The sequence below is a fragment of the Peromyscus leucopus genome, chromosome 12 (assembly GCF_004664715.2).
Source record: "Peromyscus leucopus breed LL Stock chromosome 12, UCI_PerLeu_2.1, whole genome shotgun sequence".
NCBI classification, from domain to species: domain Eukaryota; kingdom Metazoa; phylum Chordata; class Mammalia; order Rodentia; family Cricetidae; genus Peromyscus; species Peromyscus leucopus.
This window is the reverse complement of record NC_051073.1, coordinates 59,776,334-59,803,103: the sequence shown is the minus strand read 5'-3', so window position 1 is coordinate 59,803,103 and position 26,770 is coordinate 59,776,334. Positions and strand designations below refer to the sequence as shown.

Sequence of the window (26,770 nt, the reverse complement as noted above, 5' to 3'; positions counted from 1 at the left end):
TGGACACACCATTGTATTGAGTGTTTTATGTCTAGCTTTTCATTGAGGCACTTTTTGGAAAAACTTTGTCCTCGTTTGAGGATTTGTAGAGTCTCTTTTGTTTGTGGTATCTGCTCATTCCATCCTGAGCTTTGAAGTAGACAGGTGATTCCAAACTGAGGTGTTGGTTGTACTAGGGATTGTTTGCAGTAGTAATAAACCCATTTCCACTTAGAAAGGGAGGGTGTGGCACCGCAAGACAGCGAAAGTTAAGTTGCTAGAGTTCCTTGATGGGAATTTCACTTTGCATTTTGTTGCGTCTCTTTCGGAAATAATTGAGATGCTGGATTTGTCCTCTGCTTGCTTCCGGAACACACCGTTCTTTCACTTAAGAAAACAAGTCATCGTGCGAGGTCTCTGTACTTTGCAGCTGCCCTTTTGTAAGAAGCACTTTTCCCAAATAAAAAAAAAAAAAAAAAAAAAAAAAAAAAAAGAAAATGCCCTCAGGCATTGCCTACAGCTCCATTTTATGGAGGTATTTTCTTAATTGAGGCTTCCTTCCTCCTCTCTGATGACTCTGCTTTTGTTAAGTGGACATAAAACTGGCCAGCACACTGCTCCTGCAGAAGACCTGGTTTTGGTTCTCAGCACCCACATGGTAGCTCACAACCATCTGTATAACTTCAGTTCCAGGGGAATCCAATGCCCACAGGCACTGTACACATGTGGGCACACACACATACGTACATACATATGGGTAATACACTCATAATAAAAGTGGTTTTTGTTTTTGTTTTTGTTTTTCAAGACAGGGTTTCTCTGTGTAGCTTTGCGCCTTTCTTGGAACTTGCTTTGTAGACCAGGCTGGCCTCCAACTCACAAAGATCCACCTGGCTCTGCCTTCCGAGTGCTGGGATTAAAGGCGTGCGCCACCACCGCTCGGCAAAAGTTTTTAAAACCCACTGCAATTCATAACACAATAGTTTGAAAAGTAAGCTGAGATCATTTGGGCAGCTTTTGATAGTATTATGTAACTTGTGTGTACACTGTACGAAGTGCCTGCATGTGTAATAACCAGGCTTCAGTGAAGTTACACGATGCAGCATATACTAGCTTTGCCAGAAACCACAAATTCATTACGTATTTAGATTTAAATTTTGGCTGTTGTGTAAACTTTGCAACCTTCCCATTAAGTGTTCTTGTGTTTTTTTTTTTTTTTTTTTTTTTTTTTTTTTTTTTTTAATTTTATCGTGTGTGATGTGGGAGGGCACTCATGGACCATGAGCAGCATGGAGTCAGTTCTTCCACTATGGGTTCTGGAGGTGGAATTCTGGTCATTAGGGTTGCTTTGCAAGTATATTCACTTTCTGAGCTATCATTCTGGCCCTAGAACCTAGTCCCTGTGATTCTTCAGAAGTTTTGTCATACACCCTGTCCTGTTTGTTTAGAGAGTGGCTCTCAACCTTCCTAAGCTGTGACCTTTTAATACAGTTCCTCATATTGTGGTGACCCTCAACCATAAAATTAATTTCATTGCTGCTTCATAACTGTAATTTTGCTACTGTTATGGTTCATAATATAAATACCTGTTTTCCTATGGCCTTAGGCAACCTGTGAAAGGATCGTTTCTCCCTCTCCCAAAGGTGTTGGCAACGCAGTTTGAGAACCACTGATTTAGAGACTCGCTCTACAAACTTATAACTGAACTTGGGTTACAACCCAGGCTGTCCTAGAACTCAGTCTGTAGGCCAAGCTATCCTGAGACTGTTAAGTAAACCCTGCCTCAGCCTCCTATGGGTTGGGTTTATGGGACTGAGTCATCACCACACATAGCTGCACTTAATTTTATTTATTCATTTATTTATTTTTACTGTTGGGAACTTTTTGTTTTGCTGCATGTATGCACTCACTGTGGAATTCCAATAATTGGTATATTATTCTATGGCCTGTGTAAGAAGCCCCCTGGGTTGTAGTCTTAGAGATGTAACACCCCCCCCCCCCCACACACACACAGGGTTTCTCTCTGTAGCCTTGGCTGTCCTGGAACTCGCTCTGTAGATCAGGCTGGCCTTGAACTCTGAGATCGGTTTGCCTCTGCCTCTCAATTGCTGGGATTAAAGGTTTGCCCCACCACCAACTGGCTGTAATGCTTTCTTATAATTTTAGTTTTCCATGTTAAAGTCACATTTTAATTTTCTTAATAAGATGGTATGCCATTTCTTAATAATGTAATAAAGAGTGCTTGCTGGCTTGGTGGTGTTGCACACCTTTAATCACAGCACTTGGGAGGCAGAGACAGGCTGAGCTCTGTGAGTTCAAGGCCAGCCTGGTCTATAAAGTGAGTTCCAGGACACCCAGGGCTACACAGAGAAACCCTGTCTTGAAAAACCAAAAGGGGAAAAAAAGAGTGCTTGCATGTGGAGGCTAGAGAGATGGCTCAGTAGTTAGGAGCACTGACTTTTCTTCCAGAGCACAGGAATTCACTTCCCATCATCCACATGGTGGCTCACAATTGTCCATAACTCTAGCCTCAGGGGATCCACTGCTCTCTTGTGGTCTCTGTGGGCACTAAGCAGACACATAATGCACAGACATGCATACAGATAAAACCCCAATATGCATTTCAAAAAAGGTTTGTTTTCATGGTATATTTGTGAATAGTAGCTGTGCAATGTTTAGCCCATTTAGGATATTTTTCAGGTTTACTGATGGGATAGGCTGACTCAGCATGCTGGGAATATATAATGTTTGAATATAATAGAAAAAGAATCTTCAGTCAGTGAGTTTTGGATATAGATTGGCAGAGAGTAGAAGTATTGCTAAATGAATTGAGGTGAAAGCATCTTCTAGACAAAAAAGTTCAAAGTTGATCAAAGCAGTGGCAAAGGCATTATAGGTTCTTACGTTGAAGTAAGTCAGTGAAGTATTGGAGTTAACCTGAGAGCTGTGTGGAGGGTAAAGTGAACAGGCATCTGAGGTTGAGAGCATGGTTTAGAGCTGTTGCAGGTGGATAGTTCTGATGTGGATAAGGAGCTGGAACAGAGAGCGGTAACTGACAGGAGTAGATAATGTCAACTTTGGGTGCGTGCGTGCGTGCTTGTGTGTAATGCTCACAGAGGCCTGAAGACTGTGTCAGATCTGGAACTAGAGTTACAGGTTCTGTTCCATTGGACATGGATGATGGAAACCCAACTCTGGTCCCCTTTTAACCACTGAGCCATCTTTCCAGCCCCTCTCTAACTTCTGTGTCTGTTTTGTTTTGTGGAATTTTCTCTTTTAACCTCGTCTGCTAAAATCTTTTCTATCCTTTACAACTTAGCTGAAGTACTTTTTTTTCCTTGGTTTTCTTTTGGTATTGGAGATTGAACTCAGGATATTAGAACTGTACCTTACTTAGTCCAGCTACCATCTACTCTTTTTTTTTTTTTGAGACAGGGTTTCTCTGTGTAGTTTTGCGCCTTTCCTGGGACTCACTTGGTAGTCCAGGCTGGCCTCGAACTCACAGAGATCCGCCTGGCTCTGCCTCCCGAGTGCTGGGATTAAAGGCGTGCGCCACCAGGCCTACCATCTACTCTTTAGAGCCATGGAGATCTCTAAGCACTTGGAGTTATTTATAGCCCTTCCTTCATTCTTCATATATCAAGTTTGACACATAAACAGATCAGGCAGTGCAAGTATGCTATGAAATGTTATGTTCACTTTACCTTATGAGGTCTTAATATCTCCATTGTAGAAATGGAGGAACCAAACTTCAGAGGAATCTAATAGCGTTATTTAATTGGTTCTCTTAGGCACTTTAATAAAAAGATACAACTGAGTCCCCCGCCCCCCTTTTTTTTTTTCAAGCCCTTGTTGTTTGAGACAGAGTCTCTCTGTAGCCCTGGCTGTCCAGGCTGGCCTGGGACTCATACAGATCTCCCTGCCTCTGCCTCCTGAATGCTGGGACTAAAGGTGTGCTGCCAGGCTTGGTTTATGTCTTTTAAATATACACTTTTTTTTTTTTTTTTTTTTTTTTTTTTTAGACAGTTTCTTTGTGTAGTCTTGGCTATTCTGAAATTTACTCTGTAGTCAAGGCTGGCCTCCAACTCAGAGATCCACCTGAGTGCTGGGATCAAAGACCTGAGCCTCCTCTGCCAGGCTACATTTTACATTCTTTATTACTGCCCAGAGCCAGTAAAACTACTTTCTATCAACAAGTTCTGACTTTCTTTTTTGCCTTTAGGATTTTTAAGGGGTTTCTCCTTTGCGAGAGCCAATTACTTATTTCTTTAGGAAAAAAATAACTGAATGAAGCTTTTCATGAAAATATTTTTAGATTTTAGAAATTTAATTGGGAAAACTTTATTTTAAGACAGGCTGTCTTATGTAGACCAGATTTCCCTCAGCCTTGAACTTGCTATGTAGCTAAGGGGGACCTTGAAATCTTAATCTCTTGTCTCCATCTCCCAAGTTTTAGGATCACAGGATTAAGCTACCATGTCTGACCTCTTTTTGTGCGTGGCTTGAGTCTGTCTGCCTGTGTGCACAAACCTGAGTGTAGATGTCTGCAGTAGTGGACAGGGGTGTCAGGTCCCCTGGAGCTGGAATTACAGATGGTTGTGAGCCACCTGACATGGGTCCTCTGCAAGAGCAATATGCACTCCTTACTACTAGGTCATCTCTCTAGCCCATCTCCCCCCACCCCCCACCACCCCAAAGACAAGGGCTATATAGTAAATGAGGAGAGAGAGAGAGTGTATGTGTGCGCGCGTGCGTGCTTGCTTGCTTGTGTTTGTGTCATAAATGAAAGTATAATTGAATAATTCAATAAGAGTAAAGATACTTCATTACTGTACTTTAGGTAGTAAACAGAACAACTAGGTAGTAGGTCAATGAGGAAACAAACTGTAAACCAAGTACAGTATTTCTCCATTGTCTTTTGGGGGAGACATTTTCCTCAGTGGGTATTTGAAACCAGGTAATACTGAATCTTACATACAAACATTGTAGTATGATGACAGTTGGTTTGATGACCACAATGACTGCTTAGTTACTAACAAGTAGGTAGTGGATATAGCATGAGTATACTGGGCAAAGTAATGATTCACTTCCCTGACTGATGGAGTGGGATGATGTCAGTATTCAACAACTGTTAGAATGATGGGCAGTGTCAAACTTAGGAATTACTTATTTCTGGAATTTTCTAGGTTTGGATTATTGGTTGATCATGGATATTTTGGAAAGTAAAACCACGGGAAAGGAGGAAGGTTACTGTATGCAAAACTGAAGGAAGGTTGGGGAATATTACTAGCTCACTACCTTACAGTAAAAAAGATTATAAAAAAGTGTCAGCAACTGTTGCATTGTAGTAAGGGCTTAGATGAAACAGATATGGATCTGTCAAAGCTGTCTAAGTGAGGAGTGACTGTGATGTAGGCTGTAAGGTGTGGAGCTGTGGAACAAGCTGCTCACAGAGAGAAGCAAGCTTAGGCCTGCTGGCTTCATGCCTGAATTCTGCCAGACATCTGAAGACTTACACTAATGCTTTACAAAGTCTTTCAACATCCAACTCATTTTATAAAGCCCATACCAAAGTCTAGATACCAAAGCCAGACAAGATAGTCACAAAAAAGTACAGACTAATACTGTAATTTGAACACAATCCTCAATAGAGTCCTTACGTGGAGCCCAACAGTGTTTCAAAAGACTTACACATTATAGTCAGATGGGATTTTTTCCTAGAGATGAAGGATTGGTTTAAAGTCTAAAACATGTTAATGTAATATATTAGTAAAATAAAAACAAAAAGTACATCTCATTAGACAGAAAAAGCATTTGACAAAGTCCAAATTCCTTCAGTGGTGGAAACACGCACCTAGGAATAGAAAGGAGCTTCTCAACATGGCAGAGCACACCCATGGAAAACAGATGGTTTAGTGGTTAAGAGTACTTCCTGGGCTGGAGAGATGACTTAACTGTCAAAGGCTAGGCTCACAACCAAAACACAAGAGCGCTTCCTGCTCTTCTAGAGGCCCTTAGCTTATCAGTACTCAAAACCACCTGTAACTCGAGCTTCCGGGCTTCTGACGCCCTCCTCTGGCCTTGGTGGGTACCCAAGCACAAATAACATACTCAAACAGACACAACCTACACATATACACAAGTTAAAAATTAAAAAAAACTCTCAAGGGTAATGTCATGCTTAATAGTAAATGGTTGCTTTCCTTGGATGTCTATTCTCCACCTCTGCTCAACTTTGTATTGAAAGCTTTAACTAGGAAAGTAAAGAAGACAAAGGTACCAAGATTAGTAAGGATAAGTATACTTCTAAGTGATCTGTACAGGAAATGATCTTGTATATCTACTGAAATTATGTTAACACTAATAAGCTCAGCAAGATTGAAGGACATTTTAGGTCAATATTTACAAACCATTTGAAACTGGGTGTGGTGGTGCACGCCTAGAATCCTAGTCCTTGGGAGGTGGGGCTTGAGGCCAGCTTGGGCTAGCTACATGAAGCACTGTGTTAAAAACAGGCGAAAACTAAGCCAACCAAACAAAACCCCCATAACAGTAAGTTGTGTTTCTATAGACATGTGGTGAATAACCTAAAATAAAATCAAAATGACTCACCAGGATATAAAACATGAAAAAATATTTAAGTATATGCTTAGCAAAAGAAATGTAAATTTTATACTCAGAATTGTGTATAAACATTATTAGGGGGAGCTGGGGAGATGGTTTAGCAGAGCAGAGTACTTGCTGTTCTTGCAGAAGACCTGGGTTTGGTTCCCAGCACTCAGATAGTGGCTCATAATTGTCTAAAATTTAGTTCCAGGGCAACCAACACCCCCTTTCTGATCTCCCAAGAGGCACCAGGCACATATATGGTGCACAAACATGCGCACGCAAGTACGCACCCACCCACGCACACACATTGGAATAAAGGTTAAAAAAATAGTTAGAAATATCAAAACTATAAATTGGAAGTTATCTTGCCTTAATATTTGGAATGTTTAACTCTTATGGCAATACTCCTCAAAGTGATCTATAGATTCATTACAATGCTATCAGAATTTGAGCTGTTTGTAGAACTTTACAGACTGGTTCTGAAAATTGATGTGGAAGTACAAGAGATCTGTAATGGCTAAGACAGGCCCCCCTCCCCTACTCCACCCCCAACAGGGTTTTTTGTATAGTTTTGGTGCCTGTTCTGGATCTCACTCTGTAGCCCAGGCTGGCCTCGAACTCACAGAGATTTGCCTGGCTCTGCCTCCTGAATGCTGGCATTAAAGGTATGCGCCACCACCGCCCAGCTAAGACAGTCTTTTAAGAGAACTTAGAGGAAGGCACACACTTCCTTCTTCTACAGCTTATTTTACACAAGGCATTGATAATTCAAAGAGCAATTGAATAGAATTGAAAGTCATAAAGTTAAACCTATATATAACAAACGAGTTATCAACAAAAGAGTGCTGTTAGGTAGCTGTATGATTCACAAGTAACAAAAATTCCTTTCTCATGGTTCTGGAGGCTGGAAAGTACAAGATCAAGATTCTAGTACATTTCAGTATTTGGCAAAGAGGCTGTTTTATGGTTTATAGATGCCTGTCTTTTCACTTGACAGAAGGGGCAAACAAAACTTGTTTTTTTGTTTGTTTGTTTGTTTGTTTGTTTTGAGATAGGGTTTCTCTATGTATCCCTAACTTGTTCCAGACTCACTATGTAGACCAGGCTGACCTCAACTCAGAAGATCTACCTGCCTGTGCTTCCTGAGTGCTGGGATTAAAGGAGTGTGCTGTGATGCACGACTGGTTGTGTCTTTTATAAAGGAGTTAATCTCATTTCTGAGGGATCTGCCATCATGACCAGTCAGTCATACTGGACTCACCTCACACACAGTCATACTGGGACTTAGGATTTTGTATACAAATTTTGGGCAGCCACAAGTACGTATTCTATAGCAAGTGCCAAGATCATTGAAAGATCATTAGATACCATTTGGAAAACTGGATAGACATGTAAAAGAATGAAGTTCAACTTTTACCACATACCATATATAAATATTAACTTAGAATGGACCATTATAGGAGAAAGCCTGTATAAAACTCTTAGGAACATAGACGTAAGGATTTCTAGACATAAAAAAGCATGAATAAGAAAAGAAAAGGGATATTATTTAGGGCTTGCATTAAAATTAAGACTTTTTAAATATTTTTTATTTTATGTATGTGAATGTTTTACCTGCATGTATGTATAATCAGAAGGCTTCAGATCCACTGGAGCTGTGACAGTTGTGAGTCACCATATGGGTGTTGAGAACTGAACCCGGGTCTTCTGCAAGAGCAGCAGTTGCTCTTAATCACTGAATCATCTCTAGTCCAAAATTTTTTGTTTGTTTGTTTTTGTTTTTTCAAGACAGGGTTTCTCTGTGTAGTTTTGGTACCTGTCCTGGATCTCGCTCAGTTGACCAGGCTGGCCTCGTACTCACAGAGTTCTGCCTCCTTGAGTGCTGGGATTAAAGGCGTGTACCACCGTCGTGCAGCCTAAAATGAAGATTTTTAAGTTTTCTCTATAATCTGTAAAAATCTCTTACAACTCAACAATGAAAAGAGAAGTAACTCAATAAAAATAGACAAAGGATCTGATAGATTGTAATGAGAGATACATACTTAGGTAATAATTTGAAAAAATGCTATATTTCATTAGTCATCAGAGGACTGTAAATCAAAGTCATGTGATACCACTTCGTACCTTTAACTTCAATTAAAGAGGTCATATTAGCTAGGTGTAGAAAATTGCAACTTACATGTGGTGATGGGCATATAAAATGATAAAGCCACCTTGGAAGAGCAATGGGCAGTTTTCAAGTAATTAAACATAGAGTTACTCTGATCCACAACACAAGATCACTCCTAACTATATATGCATGAGAAAATGAAAATATGAAGGTCTGCAGAAACCTTCTTCATAAATGTTTATGGAAGCATGATTCATAATAGCCAAAAGATAGAAGTAGCCCAAATGTCCATCAGCTGATAAGAGATAAATGTAATTGTTGTAGACATATACAGTGGAATATTATTTAGTCATAGAAAGGAGTAGAATATTGATAATTTGCTACAGTGAAAATCAGTCTTAAAAACATTAGGCTAAATGAAGCCTATCAACAAAAGATTGTTTGTCACATGATTTCTGTTTGTATGGAATGTCTAAAACAAGAACGATAGCCAGTGAGCTAAATGAAACAAGTTTCTTTTTCTGAGTCAGGGTTTTTTTTTGTAGCCCTGACTGTCCTGGAGACCAGGCTGTCCTCACTCACAGAGATCTGCCTGCCTATGCCTCCTAAGTGTTGGACTTAAAGGCTTGTACCACCACCACCTGGCCAAGACAGGTTTCTTTTTTAAGGGTATAAAAATATAATAGTTGCAATACTTGTTAATAGTAAAAACTGTTGGATTGAATATTTTAATAAAGCTTTTGGAAATGAAATAGACTTGGTGAGAGGTTGTGCAGATGCTTGTCACCAAGCCTGGCAGCTCAAGTTCCATCCTCAAGACCATTGTGGTGGAAGGAGAGAAGTGACCCCTGCAAGCTGTCCTTCGTCCTCCATCCAGTGCGCTGGCATCCTTCCCTCCCAATACATAAACGGAATACAATGTGGAAATAACCACTTCTACTGGCCCGCCTGGGAGGGCGTGCAGGCGTGCGTGTGTGCGTGTGTGCACGGGTGTATAGAAGGCTGAGCTCAGTGAACAATACAATTCTTAAAACTCATCTGTTTTCTCTCTGTTCTTCTAGAAATCATGACCACACCAGGAAAAGAGAACTTTCGCCTGAAAAGTTATAAGAACAAATCTCTGAATCCTGATGAGATGCGCAGGAGGAGGGAGGAAGAGGGACTGCAGTTAAGGAAGCAGAAGAGAGAGGAGCAGGTAAGTTCTTGGTGCTCAGCTGTCAGTCACCTACTTCTGTTGTACATGTGGGTTACTGAATTCTCAGATGACAAAGCATTGCCTCGAATTATAAATTTGAGTTGACAAGTTTGAAAATAGACAAAGGACAGTGAACCTCATAAACTGATAGCTTAACTTCAGTGATTGTCATCAGTGTGCTATAGTTGCTTCATGTTTCTCTATCTGTACAGTAGTAATGCCTAATATTTTAAAGTGAAATTTCAGGAAGTACATCTTTTCTCCGTGTATTTTATTCAAAAGGACATTATGGATAATGCTTTTAGAGTTATTATTGCTTGGTGGTAGTGGCGCTCACCTTTAATCCCAGCACTTGGGAAGCAGAGGCAGGTAGATCTCTGAGTTTGAGGACAGCTAAGGCTGTTAACACAAAGAAACCCTGACTCAGGAAAAAAAAAAAAAGAGGATTGTTGTTGTTATTTAGATTACATTTTTTTAATGTGTATGCGTGATGCTTGGGGGGCAGGGTAGGAGGTGGGCGTATTGGAGCCAAGGATGCATGTGTAAGTCAGAGGACGACTCAGAGGAGTTGAGTCTCTTCTAACATGTTGGTACCAGAGTGTAGTAAGTGCTTGAGCCATCTCATGGGCTCCCTTAATTATTATTATTATTTAAAATAGGTATTACATCATACTGTATGAAATAGATTTTTAAAAAAGATTTATTTATTATGTATACAGTGTTCTGCCTGCATGTATGACAGCAGGCCAGAAGAGGGCACCAGATCTCATTACAGATGGTTGTTGGGAATTGAACTCAGGTCCTCTGGAAGAGCAGCCAGTACTCTTAACCACTGAGCCATCTCTCCAGCCCAATTATTTTTTTAATATGAAAATGTATAGGAAGATAAGGGACTCATTGGCACTTTAAAAGTGTAGACAAAGCTGGATGTGGTGACTCACAGCTGTAGTTTGAACTGTTTGGGAAGCTGAGGCGAGAACATTGTTGCTGTTTGAGGACAGCCTGGGTTACAGACTGTCTGAAAAACAAACAAAACTTCTTACTTATTTAACTTCCTGAAAGTAGCAGCTCAATGTCCATAGTATATAAATTGACAAATATGACCATACTTCTGACTAAAAGCATTTGTAGTTGGAAGTTTACCATATTTATTGTGTAAAAATCTGAAATTGTACTAGGGATTTAATTTTCTGGACTATTGCTCTCTTTAAAATCTTAACTTTTAACTGGCTGTGGTGGTACACCTTTAATCCTAGTACTTAGAAGACAGAGGCAGGCACACTTTTTTTGAGTTGGTTGTCCCAGCTTGGTCTACATGTCGAATTCCAGGTCAACCAAATACCCAGTCATTGTCTGTCCATCCGTCTATCGTCCCCTGCCCCCCGCCCCCAAATAAAAAACCTTTGTCACTTGGTAAATTCTGTTTTGTACAGGTAACTAAGTAGTGCCTCGTGCCTGGTTTGTGAGGTAGTGAAGATGAGGAAAGCAGGAGTTCATGTGGTCCTGTTGATCTCCCACAGCTGCTTTCTCATCTACCTGGAAATGGAAGGTCCTTGGCTTGTGCCACTGAAGCAGCTAGTTCTGAGTGAAATGTAGCAGTTGATTCTGCCAAGTATAAAGTGTTAGCCGTGTCTCTTAGTACCACCCTTTCAGCAGAGTAGAAATTAATATTTGTTATCTAGACAGCGTATGTAAATGACCTTTATTTCTTAGACAGTTGAAAGTAAAAATTTTCCTGTACAGAAAGAACCTACTTTGTGTTTACTGAGTTATAGATTCTTGCCGACTTGATATGTCATGGTCATATGGTATTGCTATAAAGGTCATTAAAACCAAAGTGATAAGGAATGAAGGCCTTTTTATTTAAAAGAAGTATCTTCTGGAATAACAGGTTGATAAATTGGACTGTAGACCAATTGCTAAACTGTCTTTTTAATTAAAAAAACAAAACAAAACAAAAAAAAAAACACTCGCCGGGTGGTGGTGGCGCAAGCCTTTAATCCCAGCGCTCAGGAGGCAGAGCCAGGCCGATCTCTGTGAGTTCGAGGCCAGCCTGGGCTACCAAGTGAGTCCCAGGAAAGGCGCAAAGCTACACAGAGAAACCCTGTCTCGAAAAACCAAAGAAAAGGAAAAAAAAGAAAAAACCCAGAGCCAGATATTGGGTAAATTCTGAAATATCAGAGAAACAACAGGCCACAGCCAACCTCACCTTGCCAACTCCTCAGCTGATCCTCTTTCTTCAGACTGAAAGCCTCTGAGTCCTCACCTGAATGGATCTCAGCTGAACTGCTGCTGAAACGTTTCTAGTTTCCTGGTCCTCATGACTTAAGAGTTCGAGTTCCTGTTTCCTCACAACTTATATACCTTTCTGTGTCCTGCCATATTACTTCCTGGGATTAAAGATGTGTGCTACCACACTTGGCTCTGTTCTCAGTGTGGCCTTGAATTCACAGAGATCCAATTGGATCTCTGCTTCGCGAATGCTAGGATTAAAAGCATGTCTGCCACCATTTTCTGGCCTCTATGTCTAATCTAATGTTTTCTGACCCTAGATAAGTTTTATTAAGGTACACAATATATTGGGGGACACTATATCACCACACTAGACTGTTAGTGTCTGCCATCAGTTAACTTGGCTGATGAGTTCGGGTGACCTGTTGTGTATGAGGTAGTCAGTCTATAGATCATGATTGCCTGGGTGGTTACATTTTCTTTTCACATTCCTACTTTGATATGAGTGACTAGCACACATAGTGGAAGAGGCCAAATAGTATTAAAACACTGGAAAATAAACTAGAGGTTTCCAGGTTTCATTCCTAGGTAAGATGCTTTCAACTCTTATGGATGTTAAATTTCTACGTATTGTTGGGTTTAAAATGTCTATTGGTGTTCCATTGTAGTAGGTAAAATCCTTTTGGTTTTTTTCAAGACAGGGTTTCTCTGTGTAGTTTTGGTGCAGATCAGGCTAGCCTCTGCCTCCTAAATACTGCAACTAAAGGCATATGTTGTGGCGGTATTGTGTTCCCCAAAATATTGTGTATTCTAATAAATTAATCTGGGGTCAGAGAACAGACAGCCACTAGATTCAAAGGCTAGAAAATAGTGGCACTCACACCTTTAATCCTAGCATTCCAGAGATAGAAATCCCTCTGGATCTCTGTGAGTTCAAGACCACATTGGAAATAGCCAAGCATGGTGACACATGCCTTTAATCCCAGAAAGCCAGCCTTTAATCCCAGGGAGTGGTGGTAGAAAGCAAAAAGATATATAAGGCGTGAGGACTAGAAACTAGTGGCATTTGGCTGGTTAAGATTTTGGCTGGTTAAGCATTCAGGCTTTTGAGCAGTAATTCAGCTGAGACCCATTCCGGATGAGGACTCAGAGGCCTCCAGTCTGAGGAGACAAGACCAGCTGAGGAATTGGCAAGGTGAGATAGCTGTGGCTTGTTCTGTCTCTCTGATCTACCAGCATTGACCCCAATAACTGGCCTCAGGTTTGATTTTATTAATAAGAACTTTTAAGATTCTTGCTACAATATGTCTCTATGTCAAGTTAATTTTTAATTTATTTTTTAGTTTAAATTTGTAGATGAAAGGTTTCTGTACCCCGATATTAAGTCACTCCACTGATAGATTAATCCACATCAAGCCAAAAAAAAAAAAAAGGCCAGGTTTATTGGGGAAAACATTCTGGATGATCTCCCTGGCTCCCAGAGATGTAACCAGGAGAGGAGACCAGGAAAAACCACATGGCTGTTCTTCAGGAGGCAGTTTAAATACCCTGTATGTGGGATCTTGAGTAGCTTTGGGGGAGGAGTTGCAGTTTGGCTGGTATTCTGAGGGCAGGGTCTAGAGGAAGGGAGCTGAATTGGAATTCCCAGCTAAACATCCCAACCTTTTTGAGTCTATAGGTGTCAGTTCAAGTCTAGCTACTTCTTGCTGGCATAGGATGAATGGTAAGCTGTTGTTGGGTGAGTCTGTTGGCCCTTCCCTCCTTTCCTGAGGATTGTGGATGGTAGGGAATATGGAGTTTCCAGGAGATATCGAGGGCCTCTGTCTGACACAAACTCCATGACCCTGGAAGTGAAGGCTGACCTGTTGTCTGTCTGTCTGTCTCGTCTGTGGCATGCCAAACCGAGCGATGATGAGTTCAAGGATTACCTGAGCCAGCACATCTGCTGTTTCCTGGAGGTGGGAAATGTCTGTACCCATCCTGGTCTGTACCCATCCTGTAAAAGTGTCAACAAGAGTTAGGAGATAACGAAGCTTTTTATGAGTGGGCATGTGGGTGAAGTCAGCCTGCCAGTTCTCTCCTGGTTGATGTCTTCAATGCTGGTGCAGGGGCTGATCTATCTGGAGGGCTCCTTATGGGTTGGCCTTGGCACACATCTGGCAGGAGGACTGAACTTGTAAAATACGAGCTTGAAAATGGGTGGGGTCAAAGAGGGGCTCTACGAAATAGAACAAGGCTTTGGGGCCTATGTGTAAGGTCTGGTGGATGTCTGAACTGGTGGACAGTGCCTGGTCCTGAGGTGGATGAGGTGGTTATTTAAGTAGAACCAACCATCTTTTTTTGTCTGTGTGGCACCTTTTTTCAGGAGTTCATCCCTCTCCTCTGGTTGATACAGGGCTAACAGGAGGGTGTCAGAAACAAAATATGTTCTGTTGATCCAGTGGAGTTCAAGGCCAGTCCCCAGGCCACTGAATCAGCCCTGGTGTTGCCTAAGGCCACTGGGTCCTTGGAGGACTAGTGTCCCATCAGTGGATTATGACTACTTTTGCAAGGATCTCGAGGACCTACAAGAGCTTGGTTGTAAGGGTCCATTAAGTATGGGAGTGCCCTTGGTAGTGAGGAAGCCCTTTTCCCTCCAAAGGACAAAATGGCTATTAAAAAGGCATATTTAGAGTCAGTAGAGATGTTAGCCCATTTACCCTTGGCTATCCAGAATGCTCTAGTCGTCAAGGTAATTAATTTGGCCTTTGTGAAGAGGTCCCCATTCATTGGCAGGTGTGTCGCTTCAACTGTTTTAGTGGAAGTGACCACAACATGCACACCTGGTGGTTTCCTGATCTTTCTATAAGAGCTTCCGACAACAAAGAGGGTGCGTTGGGGGTTTGTGAGGGGTTGGTCTAATAGATCAGACTGGGGTGAGCGTAAGGCCTCCGCAGCCTCTGGGCAGGAGTGAGAGGAGGTACCAGAGGAGGAAGGGACAGGAAGGAGGGTTGCAAGGTTTAGGGCAGGGCTGGAAGCCAAGGTAATTTGGGGGTCTCCTAGAAACAGTGAATGAAAGACTTGGACTCAGGAGGGCCCAAGCAGGGAGAGAGAAGAATGACTCAGAAGGTCTGAGAGGCGGCGGTGGGTGGAGTATACCATGATTGGCTGGAACAGGGTGATCTTGAGAGCATCCTGGATGAGTTCAGCTGCTGCTGCTAGGGCTCTCAAGCATGTCTGCTATCCAGACAGTGGGGTCCGGTTGTTTGGACAGAAAAGCAACGGCCCGATACAAAGGCCCAGCTGGTTGGACTAGAACCCCGGTGGCCACTCCCACCCTTTCCTCTGTATAAAGGTGATAAGGTCTATTGGGATCTGGGAGAGCTAGGGCTAGGGCCATTAGTAGGGCATCCCACAGAAAAGTGAAGTGGCGGCAGATGGTGGCCAGGTGGGCAAGGGGCCCCTTGGGGGTCTCTCTGGCTGCCTGGTACAGGAGCTTGGCCGAAATGGCAAAGTTAGGGATCCAGTGACAGAAGAATCTCATCAGGCCCAAAAGATGAGAGAATCTGGTCCTCTGGGGCCGGGGTATGCAAATCCCACAGGGCTCAGACTGTGAGAGGTAAAAAGTCTTAGACCCCAGGCTGAGTTGAACGCCCAGATACACCCCAGTGGGAGAGCATAGCTGAGCCTCAGATGTGGATATCCAAGGGAGCCGAGGTAGGTCAGGAGCAGAGAGGTGGCCTGTTGGGACAGAGGCAGGGAGGGCTGCAGAGAAGAAGTTCATCTATGTATTGGAGGAGTGTGCTAGGATGGAGTCGAGCGAAAGATCTTGAGCCAAGTCTTGGCCAAAAAAATGAGGGCTGTCCTGGAAACTCAAGAGAGTGCAGTCCATGTAAGCTGTTTGGAGGTCCAGGTGTCAGGGTCCTCCCAGGTGAAGGCAAAGAAGAAGCATGAGTCAGGGTGTAGGGGACAGTAAAAAAAAAAATTGTCTTTTATGTCCAGGACTGTAAAATGGGAAGTTGGGGGTGGTGTTAGAAAGGAGGTTGTAAGGGTTGTTAACCACTGGGTGGGTTGGAGTAACTGCCTCATTAATGAGGTGGAGGTCTTGCTTTAAACGGTAAGCACCTTAGTGTAGCTGGAGAGTTTCCCGACAAGCCCCGGCAGTCCCACAGCCCACTTATAAAATAAACACACAGACTTATATTATTTAAACTGTTTGGCCTAATGGCTCAGGCTTCTAGCTATCTCGTTCTTACATCTTAAGTTAACCCATTTCTGTAAACCTATACCTTGCCACATGGCTCGTGGCTGACCACTATCTTATGTGTTGGTACTCATGGCGACGGCTGGTAGCATCTCCTCACTCAGCCTTCCTGTTCCCAGAATTCTCTTCTCTGCTTGTCCTGCCTATACTTGCCTGACTTCTGGCCAATCAGCATTTTATTTATACAGAACGATATCCACAGCACCTTGGTAAGCACCGGAAGGCTTACTCTGGAACAATGGGGGTGTTTCAGGGTGAGTTGATAGGAATTAAAAGTCCCTGAGATAAAAGGCAGGTAATAATGGGCTTGAGGCCTGGGTGATAGGTTTCAGAAATAGGAAACTGGGGTCTGGAAGGGAGGGAGGAGGGGTCCTTAAGGTGAACTAGGACTGCTGGTGGTGAGTAGCAACCATCATGGTGGAGATAACCCATACTTAAGATCTCCTGGATACGGGAGAGTAGGGACAGGACAGTCTGGGGGTAGGAACCTGTGAGGCTATTAAGGGGACAGGGTGAGAATCAGGAGAGGGTGTGGGGGCCAAGGTGAGTGTGGCCCCAAAGTGGCTGAGAATATCACAACCAAGTAGAGGTTCCGGGCAAGGACCATGAGTTCCCTCTGCTGGTGGCCATTCTGACCCAGTTGGTTGTCCCAGTAGGGTTCTGTAGCTGGCACCGCCACGTCACCCACAGGGACCATATTGTCCACTAGATGGGTTAGTCTGCATTACTGTCTTGCTCCTGCCTGAACTTGACCTTGCTCCTCCGTGTGACGGTAGAGGCCTGGATGACATAGAGGTCATGCCAGGTCAGATCATAGGCTTGGGAAAGATAATGAAACTCGTTGATATAAACAGAAGGATTAGCAAAGAAGGAACCTATCCGCTTTTCTATCTGTGAGAGGTTCTGAAGGGAGAGGGGTGTGGATTCAGCAATTCTATCGGTTCCAGCTACCTCTTGGAGAGGGCTGAGGAGGGCAGGAGTCTGTTGAGACGGAGTATAAGAAGATAACTTGAGAGGATGGGGTGGGAGGTAGGCCAGTGTTGTGGATGGGGACCAGGGTGTAGGTGGTAGCATTGAAGGATAGAGAGGAGCAGTGGGAGAGGGGAAGAGAGAAAGGTGGGTAAGGAGGAGGAAGTTGGTCCTCCATCTTTGTCCAGTGGGGGGAAAATGGGGGAGGGGTGGATAAGGGGAGGAATGTTTGCCACTGAATGGAACTTGTGGCAGTGTAGAAGGGGGATGGGTAGGCAGGGAGTAGGGGAAGAGCCTGTGTCTCTAGTCCACGGTCAGCGTGGAATGTTCAGGGTCCTAGTTCCCAGCTGAGTGGTAATCTGGAGGCACCGTGACCCTAGCCAACAAGACCTGGGCCATGGAACCCTGGCTACAGAAGGAAGAGCAAGAACTCAGAATCCAAAAACTGTGGTTTTTGTGGTTTTGTAGTTCTGACCACTTATCTCCATGCCAGCAAAAATTTTCAAGATCATGGATGATGGTAAATTCAACCCGGTGGTCATCTTGACTTGGTTATCAAGATTGTATTGTGACCAGGCTTTAGTGCATAGGGAAATCAGGCGTTCAGGACATGTGGTATCAGATAGTCCCAATTTGAATAGATTTTTGTAAAAGATACCCCAAGGGTGTTTGGGGATCTGGCTTAGACCTACAGCTGCCTCACAAGCCTGTGCTGGAACCCGAAGTCTAAAGCAATGTGTCCATTGTGATAGTGATAGGCTTTTGGGTTGTGTGGGTAGAAGAAGAGCCAAAGCCTGGTTTTGAGTAGCTCTGGGGGAGTCTTGGTATCCCAGGGATCCAGGTAGGATCTGATTGAGTGGGAATGGGTAGAGGTTGCCTCTGGTGCAGCCACATCTTGGCAGGCTACCCCGAAAATTGGGAGGGGTCCTGGACCCCTAGAGGCAGTGACTTGGAACAGGCAACTTACTGGTCTGAAAGCTGATCTAGTCTGTTAAGGAGAGGAGTGGTTTTCCATGGGGAGGGTTAGGGTGGGGGGATGGGGAGACAGGATGGGATGGAGGAACACTCAATTTCTTGCCGGCTAATGCACCAAGATGAAAGGTTTCTGTACCCTGATATTAAGTCAGGTGCAGGCAGTAATCCAAATCAAGCAAATTAAAAATAAAAGATCAAGTTTATTGGGCAAAACGGTCCTAAGTGATCTTCCTGGTTCCCAGAGATGTGACTGGGAGAGGAGACTGGGAAAAATCATGAGTACGTTGTCCAGAAGGCAGTTTAAATACCCTGCATGCATGGTTTTGAGTAGCTCTGGGGGAGGAGCCACAGTTTGGTGGGTTTTCTGAGGGCAGGGTCTGGAGAAAGGGTGTGGGGGCTGAAGCGGAATTCCAGCTAAATAGTAAACTTTTCAGATAATTTGTTGTTAGTATTTTTCTCTAGAACCCTTTCCCCCCTCACATTTTTTTTTTCTCTCTTGGATCAGTTAATATGGCTTATCCTGTGGGTTTGCTGTGTTCTGTCATAATTGTGAACCCAAAATGAAATACTAAAAATTTTGACAGAAATTCAACTGAAGTCAGTGTGTTTATCTGTATATATGAAGCAAGACAAGTATGAGTGTATAAAAACACTGAAAGAGACAACATACACTCATTTAGTGCATCATTTCTAGTCCTTTGAAGTTTACATAGGTAGTTGAAGCACTTTAATGGATATGATTGGACTGTAAAGAAAGTGATAGTCTTCGGTACTGGACGGAACCTTTGATACCATCTGAACCATTAGTGTTCAAAGTGTGTTCTGTAGGGTTCAAGTTCTAGCTGTGTCTCATGCTGCTTCATTCGCCCTGAATTTCTAAACTTTTATAACAAATGGCCAATTAATATGTGACTAGTTTCGATTGTGATGTGTGATACAAGCTCAGTACTGGATTTTGAAGACTTAGTAATGAGTGCTTTAAAAGATCCCCCTTTGCTGTCAGGAATTCCTAGAGATTGGCAAGGCTAGAAACCTCAATATACTATCCTTGAAGGTCACTAAGATGGAAGTGTTTAATCATTTTAATAGCATTCTTGTTCTCACTTTTTCCTGAACAACTGTTAAGACTATCTTGTTTCCTGCTTCTTACCAAGTGTTGAGGGAAACGCCTTCAACATGTCCAGGGTCTGGTTTTCATTCTTGGAGGTGGTTGTTATATCATCATGGTCGTCGTCGTCATCACCATCATCATCACATTCATGTCTTGCAGTGTGTCACGTCTCTCTTAGTTAAGTTTTATGCCTTTGAGGTTTTTGTTTTATTTGTTTGTTTAGGTTTTGGTTTTTGAAGACAAGAATGTCTCTGTGTAACAGCTCTGGCTGTCGTAGAACTTGATCTGCAGATCAGGCTGGCCTCAAATTCACAGAGATCCTCCTGCCTCTGCCTCTTGAGTGCTGGGATTAAAGGCATGCACCACCACCACCTCGAGCCTTGCCCTTGGGTATTGGCATACATATTGTAGTAGTTAATTGATTTAATTGTAAGGCTGTAGAGAAAGCAGTCTGACATCTTTCGTTACCAGGAAATACTAAAGGCAGCACAAAACTTTAGAATTAAAAAGGTGTTGAGTTCCCTTGTGTGAAAATTGTATTATTAACATTCTTTTACTTTTCAGTTATTCAAAAGAAGAAATGTTGCTACAGCAGAAGAAGAAACAGAAGAAGAAGTTATGTCAGATGGTGGCTTTCATGAGGCCCAGATTAATAACATGGAGATGGCACCAGTAAGTATGATAATAAAAAGGACTCTTGGTGTTGTGGTAAAGGTAAGAGATGTTGGTCTTCTTGAGTTTAATAGAAAGGTTAATTGGGCTCTATAAACCCAGGACTAGGGAATCTGAGGAAGGAGGGTTGTTAGAGGCTTTCCTTGGCCTCACAGACCATGTTTCTAAAACAACAAAACAAAAATCTTTAAAAAAAATATATTGGTAGCTTGGGGGGCCAGGCTCCAGCTACCACCAGGGTATGGGGGGGGGGAATCCACAAAGGCAGCAAGGGCTTAGGAAAAATTCTTATCTGAGGGCTAGACTTTTTACTATCTGAGGGGAAAAATAAGGAAACACGCTTTCTGATGGTAACTTACTCTTTTACTTCATCTTAAAAAAAATCGTCTCTGGGGTTGGGGATTTATCTCAGTGGTAGAGCGATTGCCTAGCAAACACAAGGCCCTGGGTTCGATCCTCGATGCAAAAAAAAAAAACAAAAAAAAACCCTCTCTGAAAATCTGTCTCCACAAGATACATTCCACATTGTTACATTCTGCATACAGCCAAGTTACATTCCATACTGCTACATTCTCCTTAAGTTCTCTGTATAGCCATATGCCTCTTTTGCACAGTTAGATCTCTTTGTATATAGCTCCATATTGCATATTGCTCTTCTATCCACATTTCTTCCCTCTACTCTGTTACATTTCTTCACTTTACTCACTCATTCTCTTTCTAACCTCTCGTGCTTCTTCTTTATTTCTCACACTTCATACTTATATCTCTGCCCTTATAGCTACATCCGCACTCAGCTTATACATGCACTCTCCCACACCTCCCTCACTCCTCCAATGCTCTTTGCACACTTCTTTCACATCCCTTCCTCAGCACATACTCGCACACACTCTTACCCTTACACAGCTTTTTATCACAGCAGTTCTCTCTATAGCTTTTTATAGGTCCCCTTCACACACCCACACTCATACTCTCTCATTCTCCTTCTCTCTCTCAGCCAAAACTCTGGACGGTTATATGTTACATTTTCAGAGTCTGACCCATTCTCCTAACACATGATAAATTACACAGTTTTTCTCAGGCTAAGAAGGTCACACACAGTGAGTGGCAAGTGAGTAAGATTGACTAAGCATGTAGCTCTAAGTTGATGAGAGTTCCCAGATAGAAAATGACATTGAAATTCAGGACTAAACAATAACAGTTAGTTAGCAGAACCTTGAGTGGTAGGGGTATGTGCAGTCAATTATGGTAGGGGGTTTACATCTTAATGTTTATTGCTGATCTTGATTTAGCAATAAACACTTGGAACTAGTCTTTGTGTATTTTCTGTAGGGGCAGCTTAGTCTGTATTGAATTTATTCTGAAATCTAAAATTAGCTATCTTTGAGACTGAGACTGTGTCGGTAAAGAAAAATATTCTGGTATTATTTCTGTTCATCAGAATTATACAGCTTAAGCAGAAATCATCTTCCTGACCATCTGACCACCCACAGTGATATGTGTGCCTAAAGATGTAAGACACACTGTCAATGGGCTGTGGAAAGAACCCCACCGCTACTCTTTTTAGGGAGGTGTAGTGGTGGTACATGAGAAAGTTAGACAGGAAACAACGGTTTCCACAGCCAGTGACCCCATGGACTTTGCCAAGTGGGGCTCCTCTACAGAGAATTTTTCATCTGCTGGTAGGTTGACCTGTTGAACACTAGTTGTTACCTGCTGTATACTCCCACAGCCCTTGACAAAAATACACTTGTTGTACTTAATGTATACAGTGTGTCAACTGAAAATGAAGGTGGGAGCAGGGAGATGGCTCAGTGGGGAGAGCTGCTTTCCACCAAGCCTGGATTCAGTCTCTGTGACCTACATGGTGGAGGGTGACAACTGACTCCCTCGTGTCCTGTGACCGCCACAGGCACCTGTGGCATGTGTACCCTTCCCAAAGTTGTGATAGTAAAACCAACATGTATAGATGATTTGGAAAATTAGATACCAGAAGTATTAGGTAATTTTATTGTAACTTTTTTGGGGGTTACATAAAAGAAATTATACTGAAATGCCTCAGATCTGCTGAGATTTCCAGTATAAATAATTTTAAGTACATCATACAAAATATATTATGCATTTATGAAAATGTCTCATTGAAAGCAATTAATATATATTATATATAGTATATATATTACATATATATTTTTGTTTTTATTTTTTGGTTTTTCAAGACAGGGTTTCTCTGTGTAGTTTTGGTGCCTGTCCTGGATCTTGCTCTGTAGACCAGGCTGGCCTTGAACTCACAGAGATCCACCTGGCTCTGTCTCCCGAGTGCTGGGATCAAAGGCGTGCACCACCACCACCACCACCACCACCACCACCACCACCACCACCGCCGCCGCCCGGCCCAGACAGTAATTTTTTTAAAAGAAGTAGTTATTTTTAAATATATGTCTGTGTTTGGATAGATACTTGTGGGGGGGGTGCCTGAGGGGGTTGGAAGTGAGATCAGATCCACCGGAGTGGGAGTTACAGGTACTTGTGAGTGGTCCAATATGAGTTCTAGGAATAGAACTGGAGTCTTCTTTCTGCAAGAGCAGTATGTACTCTTAACTGCTGAGTCACCTCTTTATTCCCTATGAATGTAGTGTTCTAGATGTATTAGTCAGGGTTTCTAAGAGAAAGAACCAGGGAGAGGGGCAAAGAAAGAGGGAGGTGGGGAGGTGGGGAAGGGAACAGGGGGAGCAAGAGATCCGAGGTAGTGGCTTTTGTGATAGGAGCTGACAGCCAAGTAGTCTGGAGGGCAGGTCAGCAGGCTGGAGACTCAGGAAGCATCACTGTTGAAATCTGAGACTGAATTCCTTCTCTTTTGGGAAACCTCGGTCTAAAAGCCTTTAGCTAATTAAGGTCACTCCACAGTATAAAGACCACTCTTAGAATCTGCTCTATTCAATTGTCCTGATTTAAATGTTAATCACATCTAAAATACTTTCAGAGTAACATTTAGACTTGTATTTGTCTAGGTAACCTGGTTGACACATGAAATAAGCTATCAGAATCTACTCCTTATTTGTTAGGCATACATACACTTTTTTTTTTTTTTTAACAATATTGAGCTTCAAATAAAGATAACAAAGTTGGTCCTTCATCTAAAACAATATAGCTTTTCTATATAACCAACCTTCTCCCTAGAAGAGGATACAAAAGTTAGGGTAATGTTCACTCCTCTTCTTGATGTCCTGTAGTTTAAATAACATGATATAAATCTGTACAGCTATAAGAGAGGATATAAAAGGGGAAAAAAAGTCCAGCGTTGGTGGCACACACCTTTAATCCCAGCAGAGGGAGGTGGATCTCTGTGAGTTCGAGGCCAGTCTACAGAGTGAGTTCCAGGACAGCCAGGGCTATACAGAAAAACCCTGTCTCTAAAAATAAAATTTAAAAAAGGGGGGGTAGGGTGGGAGAAAAAGATAGTTGTTTGCCATATTTATAATACTATCATGCACACAGATATACAGCTGGTTTTGCACATTTGAAGACATTTATAGCAGTCCCTTAAACACTTGTTTACTCAGGAATCAGTCTTACTATGTTGAAAACAGTGGCTTTTCTGATCTTCAGCAGAATGCTTCATGATTCTCTCTGGGAATTCAGACAGGATCTCACTGTGTGATAGCTGGTGTTAAATTCTCCACTCCCTTGTTTCAGCCTTTCTTTGCTGGGCTTTCAGACCTGTGCCACCACAAATGGCTCTCTAATAATGATTTTCAAGTATTAGAGGTTTAGTGTCAACCACATAGTATTTCCTAAAACTCAGTGCACATTTCTTTATAATCTTACTGACTGTAATCTACCTGTCTCCCCTCCCTTCCTTCCTTCCTTCCTTCCTTCCTTCCTTCCTTCCTTCCTTCCTTCCTTCCTTCCTTCCTTCCCTCCCTCCCTCCCTCCCTCCCTCCCTCCCTCCCTCCTCCCTCCCTCCCTGAGACAGGGTTTATCTGTGTAACAGCCCTGGCTGTCTTGGAACTCTCTGTAGACCAGGCTGGCCTCAAACTCAGAGATCTGCCTGTGTCTGCCTCCTGAGGGCTGGGATTAAAGTGTGTGCACACCACTGCCTTACAACTATAACCTTTCTTAAAATAAGAACTTTGTTTCATTGTAATGAATGATCTGGAGAAAGCTGACTGCTGATATTAAACATAGATGGTAGTAAGAAACAGAAAGTCCTAATAAAACAGTAACATGTAGGAAACAAAATTTTAAGACAAATAATAGGGATTTAAGGAGTCAATTTTTTAATTTAGCAGTGGTTAGAATCTGGATACCAACTCCCTTTACTAAGTATTAGTTGAATATCTCATCTCTTATGTGACAGATATCAGTAGTAGTGATTGATGTTTATTGAATTACTTAATGCTGACCTGTTAATATATACAATTTTATATCTGTATATCTGTTGAAAAAATAAACACAAAAGGCAAGGTTATTTGCTTTCAAGGAGATTATAATAAACTGGGAAGTTCAGGTGTTAACAAATAACCAGGAAATTATCTAGTAGTGATACGAGTTTGGTATGTGGTATGCTGGGGCTGTGGGATGTCTCAATAGAGTGCTTGTCTAGTATATATAAAGCTGTGAGTTCAATATCCAGTAACACATAAGTCAGTTCTAGTGGCTGTTCCTATAAGTTCAGCACTCAGAAATTGGGGGCAAGATCAGAAGTTCAGTGTTGTCCTTGGCTACATAGGGAATTTGAGTCCAGCATGAGATGCATGATACCTTGTTGCACAAATCCTAATCGGTCTTAACAATAAAAACCCAGAGTTAGATATAGGGGTAAATGCTGAAAGATCAGAGAGGCAGAGCAGCCAACCACTAGTTCTTACCTCTACGAAATCCTCAGCCAAAAAGAGGCTGGGCTCCTCTCTCCACCCCACCTTATTACTTCCTCTCTGTCTGTACAGACCTTCAGACCTCTATAGTTAACTAATGGCTAGCTCCTTCTCATTTTCAGGCAAGCATTATTTGTTAGAGCACAAATACTGTGTCACCACAATACCTGTTCTCAAAAATAAAAAAGAATAGAATAGAAGTGACCGATGCAAAAGAGATATAGAAAAATTGCTTTAGATTCAGAGGTCATGAAAAAGATCTTAAAATTTTTGTATTTTATGCATGTGGGTGTTTTAGCTGCATGTATGCCTGTATACCACTTGAGTTCCTGGTGCCTTTGGAGGCCAGAAGAGGGCTTGTGATCCCCAGGGCTGGAGGTACAGGTGGTTGTGAGCTGCTATGTGGATGCTGGGACTTGAATCTGGGTCCTCAGGAAGAACAACCAGTGCTCTTAACTGCTGAGCCGTCTCTGTAGCCCAGCCTTTAGTTTCTAATACTGAGTTTTTGTAACAGTAATGTGAGAAGCTAGGTGAAGAATGATAACACGCCTCTTTCAGCATTTACTGCTTGGATAGCTTTCTCACGATCATGAGTTTCTTGTATTTTTTATGTTTTTAGTTTCTGAGGCAGTTTCTCTGTATAGCCCTAGCTGTCCTGGAACTCACTCTGTAGAGCAGGATGGCCTCGAACTCAGAGATCCGTCTGCCTCTTCCTCTGGAGTGCTGGGATTAGAGGTCTGAGACACCACCGCCAGACTATCATGAGCTTCTTAATAATAAAGTCTGACCTCATCACATTAGTATGATCTTAAATAGTTTTGCATGTAAAGATTTATGTATTTGTATAGCTTTTGGAAATGTGTGATTAATTTAATAGTATTTTATGTTTTTTTAAGATTTCTTTCCACTGAACTAAGGTTAATATTGTGTTATATTTGCTTATCTTTGATCTAGGGTGGGGTCATTACCTCTGATATGATTGAGATGATATTTTCAAATAGCCCAGAGCAGCAGCTTTCTGCAACACAGAAATTCAGGAAACTACTCTCAAAAGGTAAGTCTTGGATACATTGACTTTCCTTTTTCATCTCTGTGTAAATTATTCCTTGTCCATAATCCCATTTCTACATTTCCAGGTAATTTGTTTTGGAGTAGTGTGTTATGTGAGTAGAAAAATAAAGAGGCATATAGGTGTGTACAATTTTGAGTCCTTGCATTTCATTTTCCTTACTTATTTATGGGATCTTACTAGAACATTTCATTTGGGGGCTATCATGTAAAAGACCTTGTAGTAAGTAATAATCAAGAGCTTATGCTGACTGAAATTGAGAAGCTCTGCTCTTTATTAAAAATTACTTGAACAGTAGTTACTAATTTTAATATTAGCAGTTGACCACTGAAAGTTAAGTATAGATTTATTGCAGAATAGGATAATTCCTCTTTTTGTGCAATTAGTATACATTGGCATATAGTACTTGTTATTCTGGGCAGGTAAAAAAATTCTAAGCCATATTAAAAGATTGGTAGCAAATAGTAAACCATACAGTGGTAAATTATGGTTGTTTAAAATCATAAGTTTTTAAAAATTTTTATATCTTGAGGTGATATCTACATTAAAGTATCTACCACAAACATACACATAAGGTGGTAAAATTCTGTGGGCTGTCCTTTTTAGCATGATTTTCCTACAAAAGGCATTCATAACTATTGCTTTTCCATGTATTCTAGTTTGCCAGCTTCCTTCTTTAAAATGTGATAACTAGAACATAGTACCATAGATGTCTTTATTGCAGTGGTTGATGAT

The 26,770-nt window shown here is 42.0% G+C and overlaps 1 protein-coding gene across 1 annotated transcript in view; it reads left to right on the top strand.

Annotated features, from left to right (window-relative positions):
* Positions 1 to 26,770, top strand: part of Kpna1 (karyopherin subunit alpha 1) — a 67,686-nt gene that overhangs the window by 9,408 nt on the left and 31,508 nt on the right. Inside the window, exons 2-4 of the mRNA XM_028862652.2 lie at positions 9,760 to 9,893; positions 19,988 to 20,095; positions 25,921 to 26,020. Of these exons, the coding sequence (XP_028718485.1) occupies positions 9,765 to 9,893; positions 19,988 to 20,095; positions 25,921 to 26,020 (337 nt within the window). The 5' untranslated portion in view covers positions 9,760 to 9,764. The remainder of the gene's footprint in view (positions 1 to 9,759; positions 9,894 to 19,987; positions 20,096 to 25,920; positions 26,021 to 26,770) is intronic.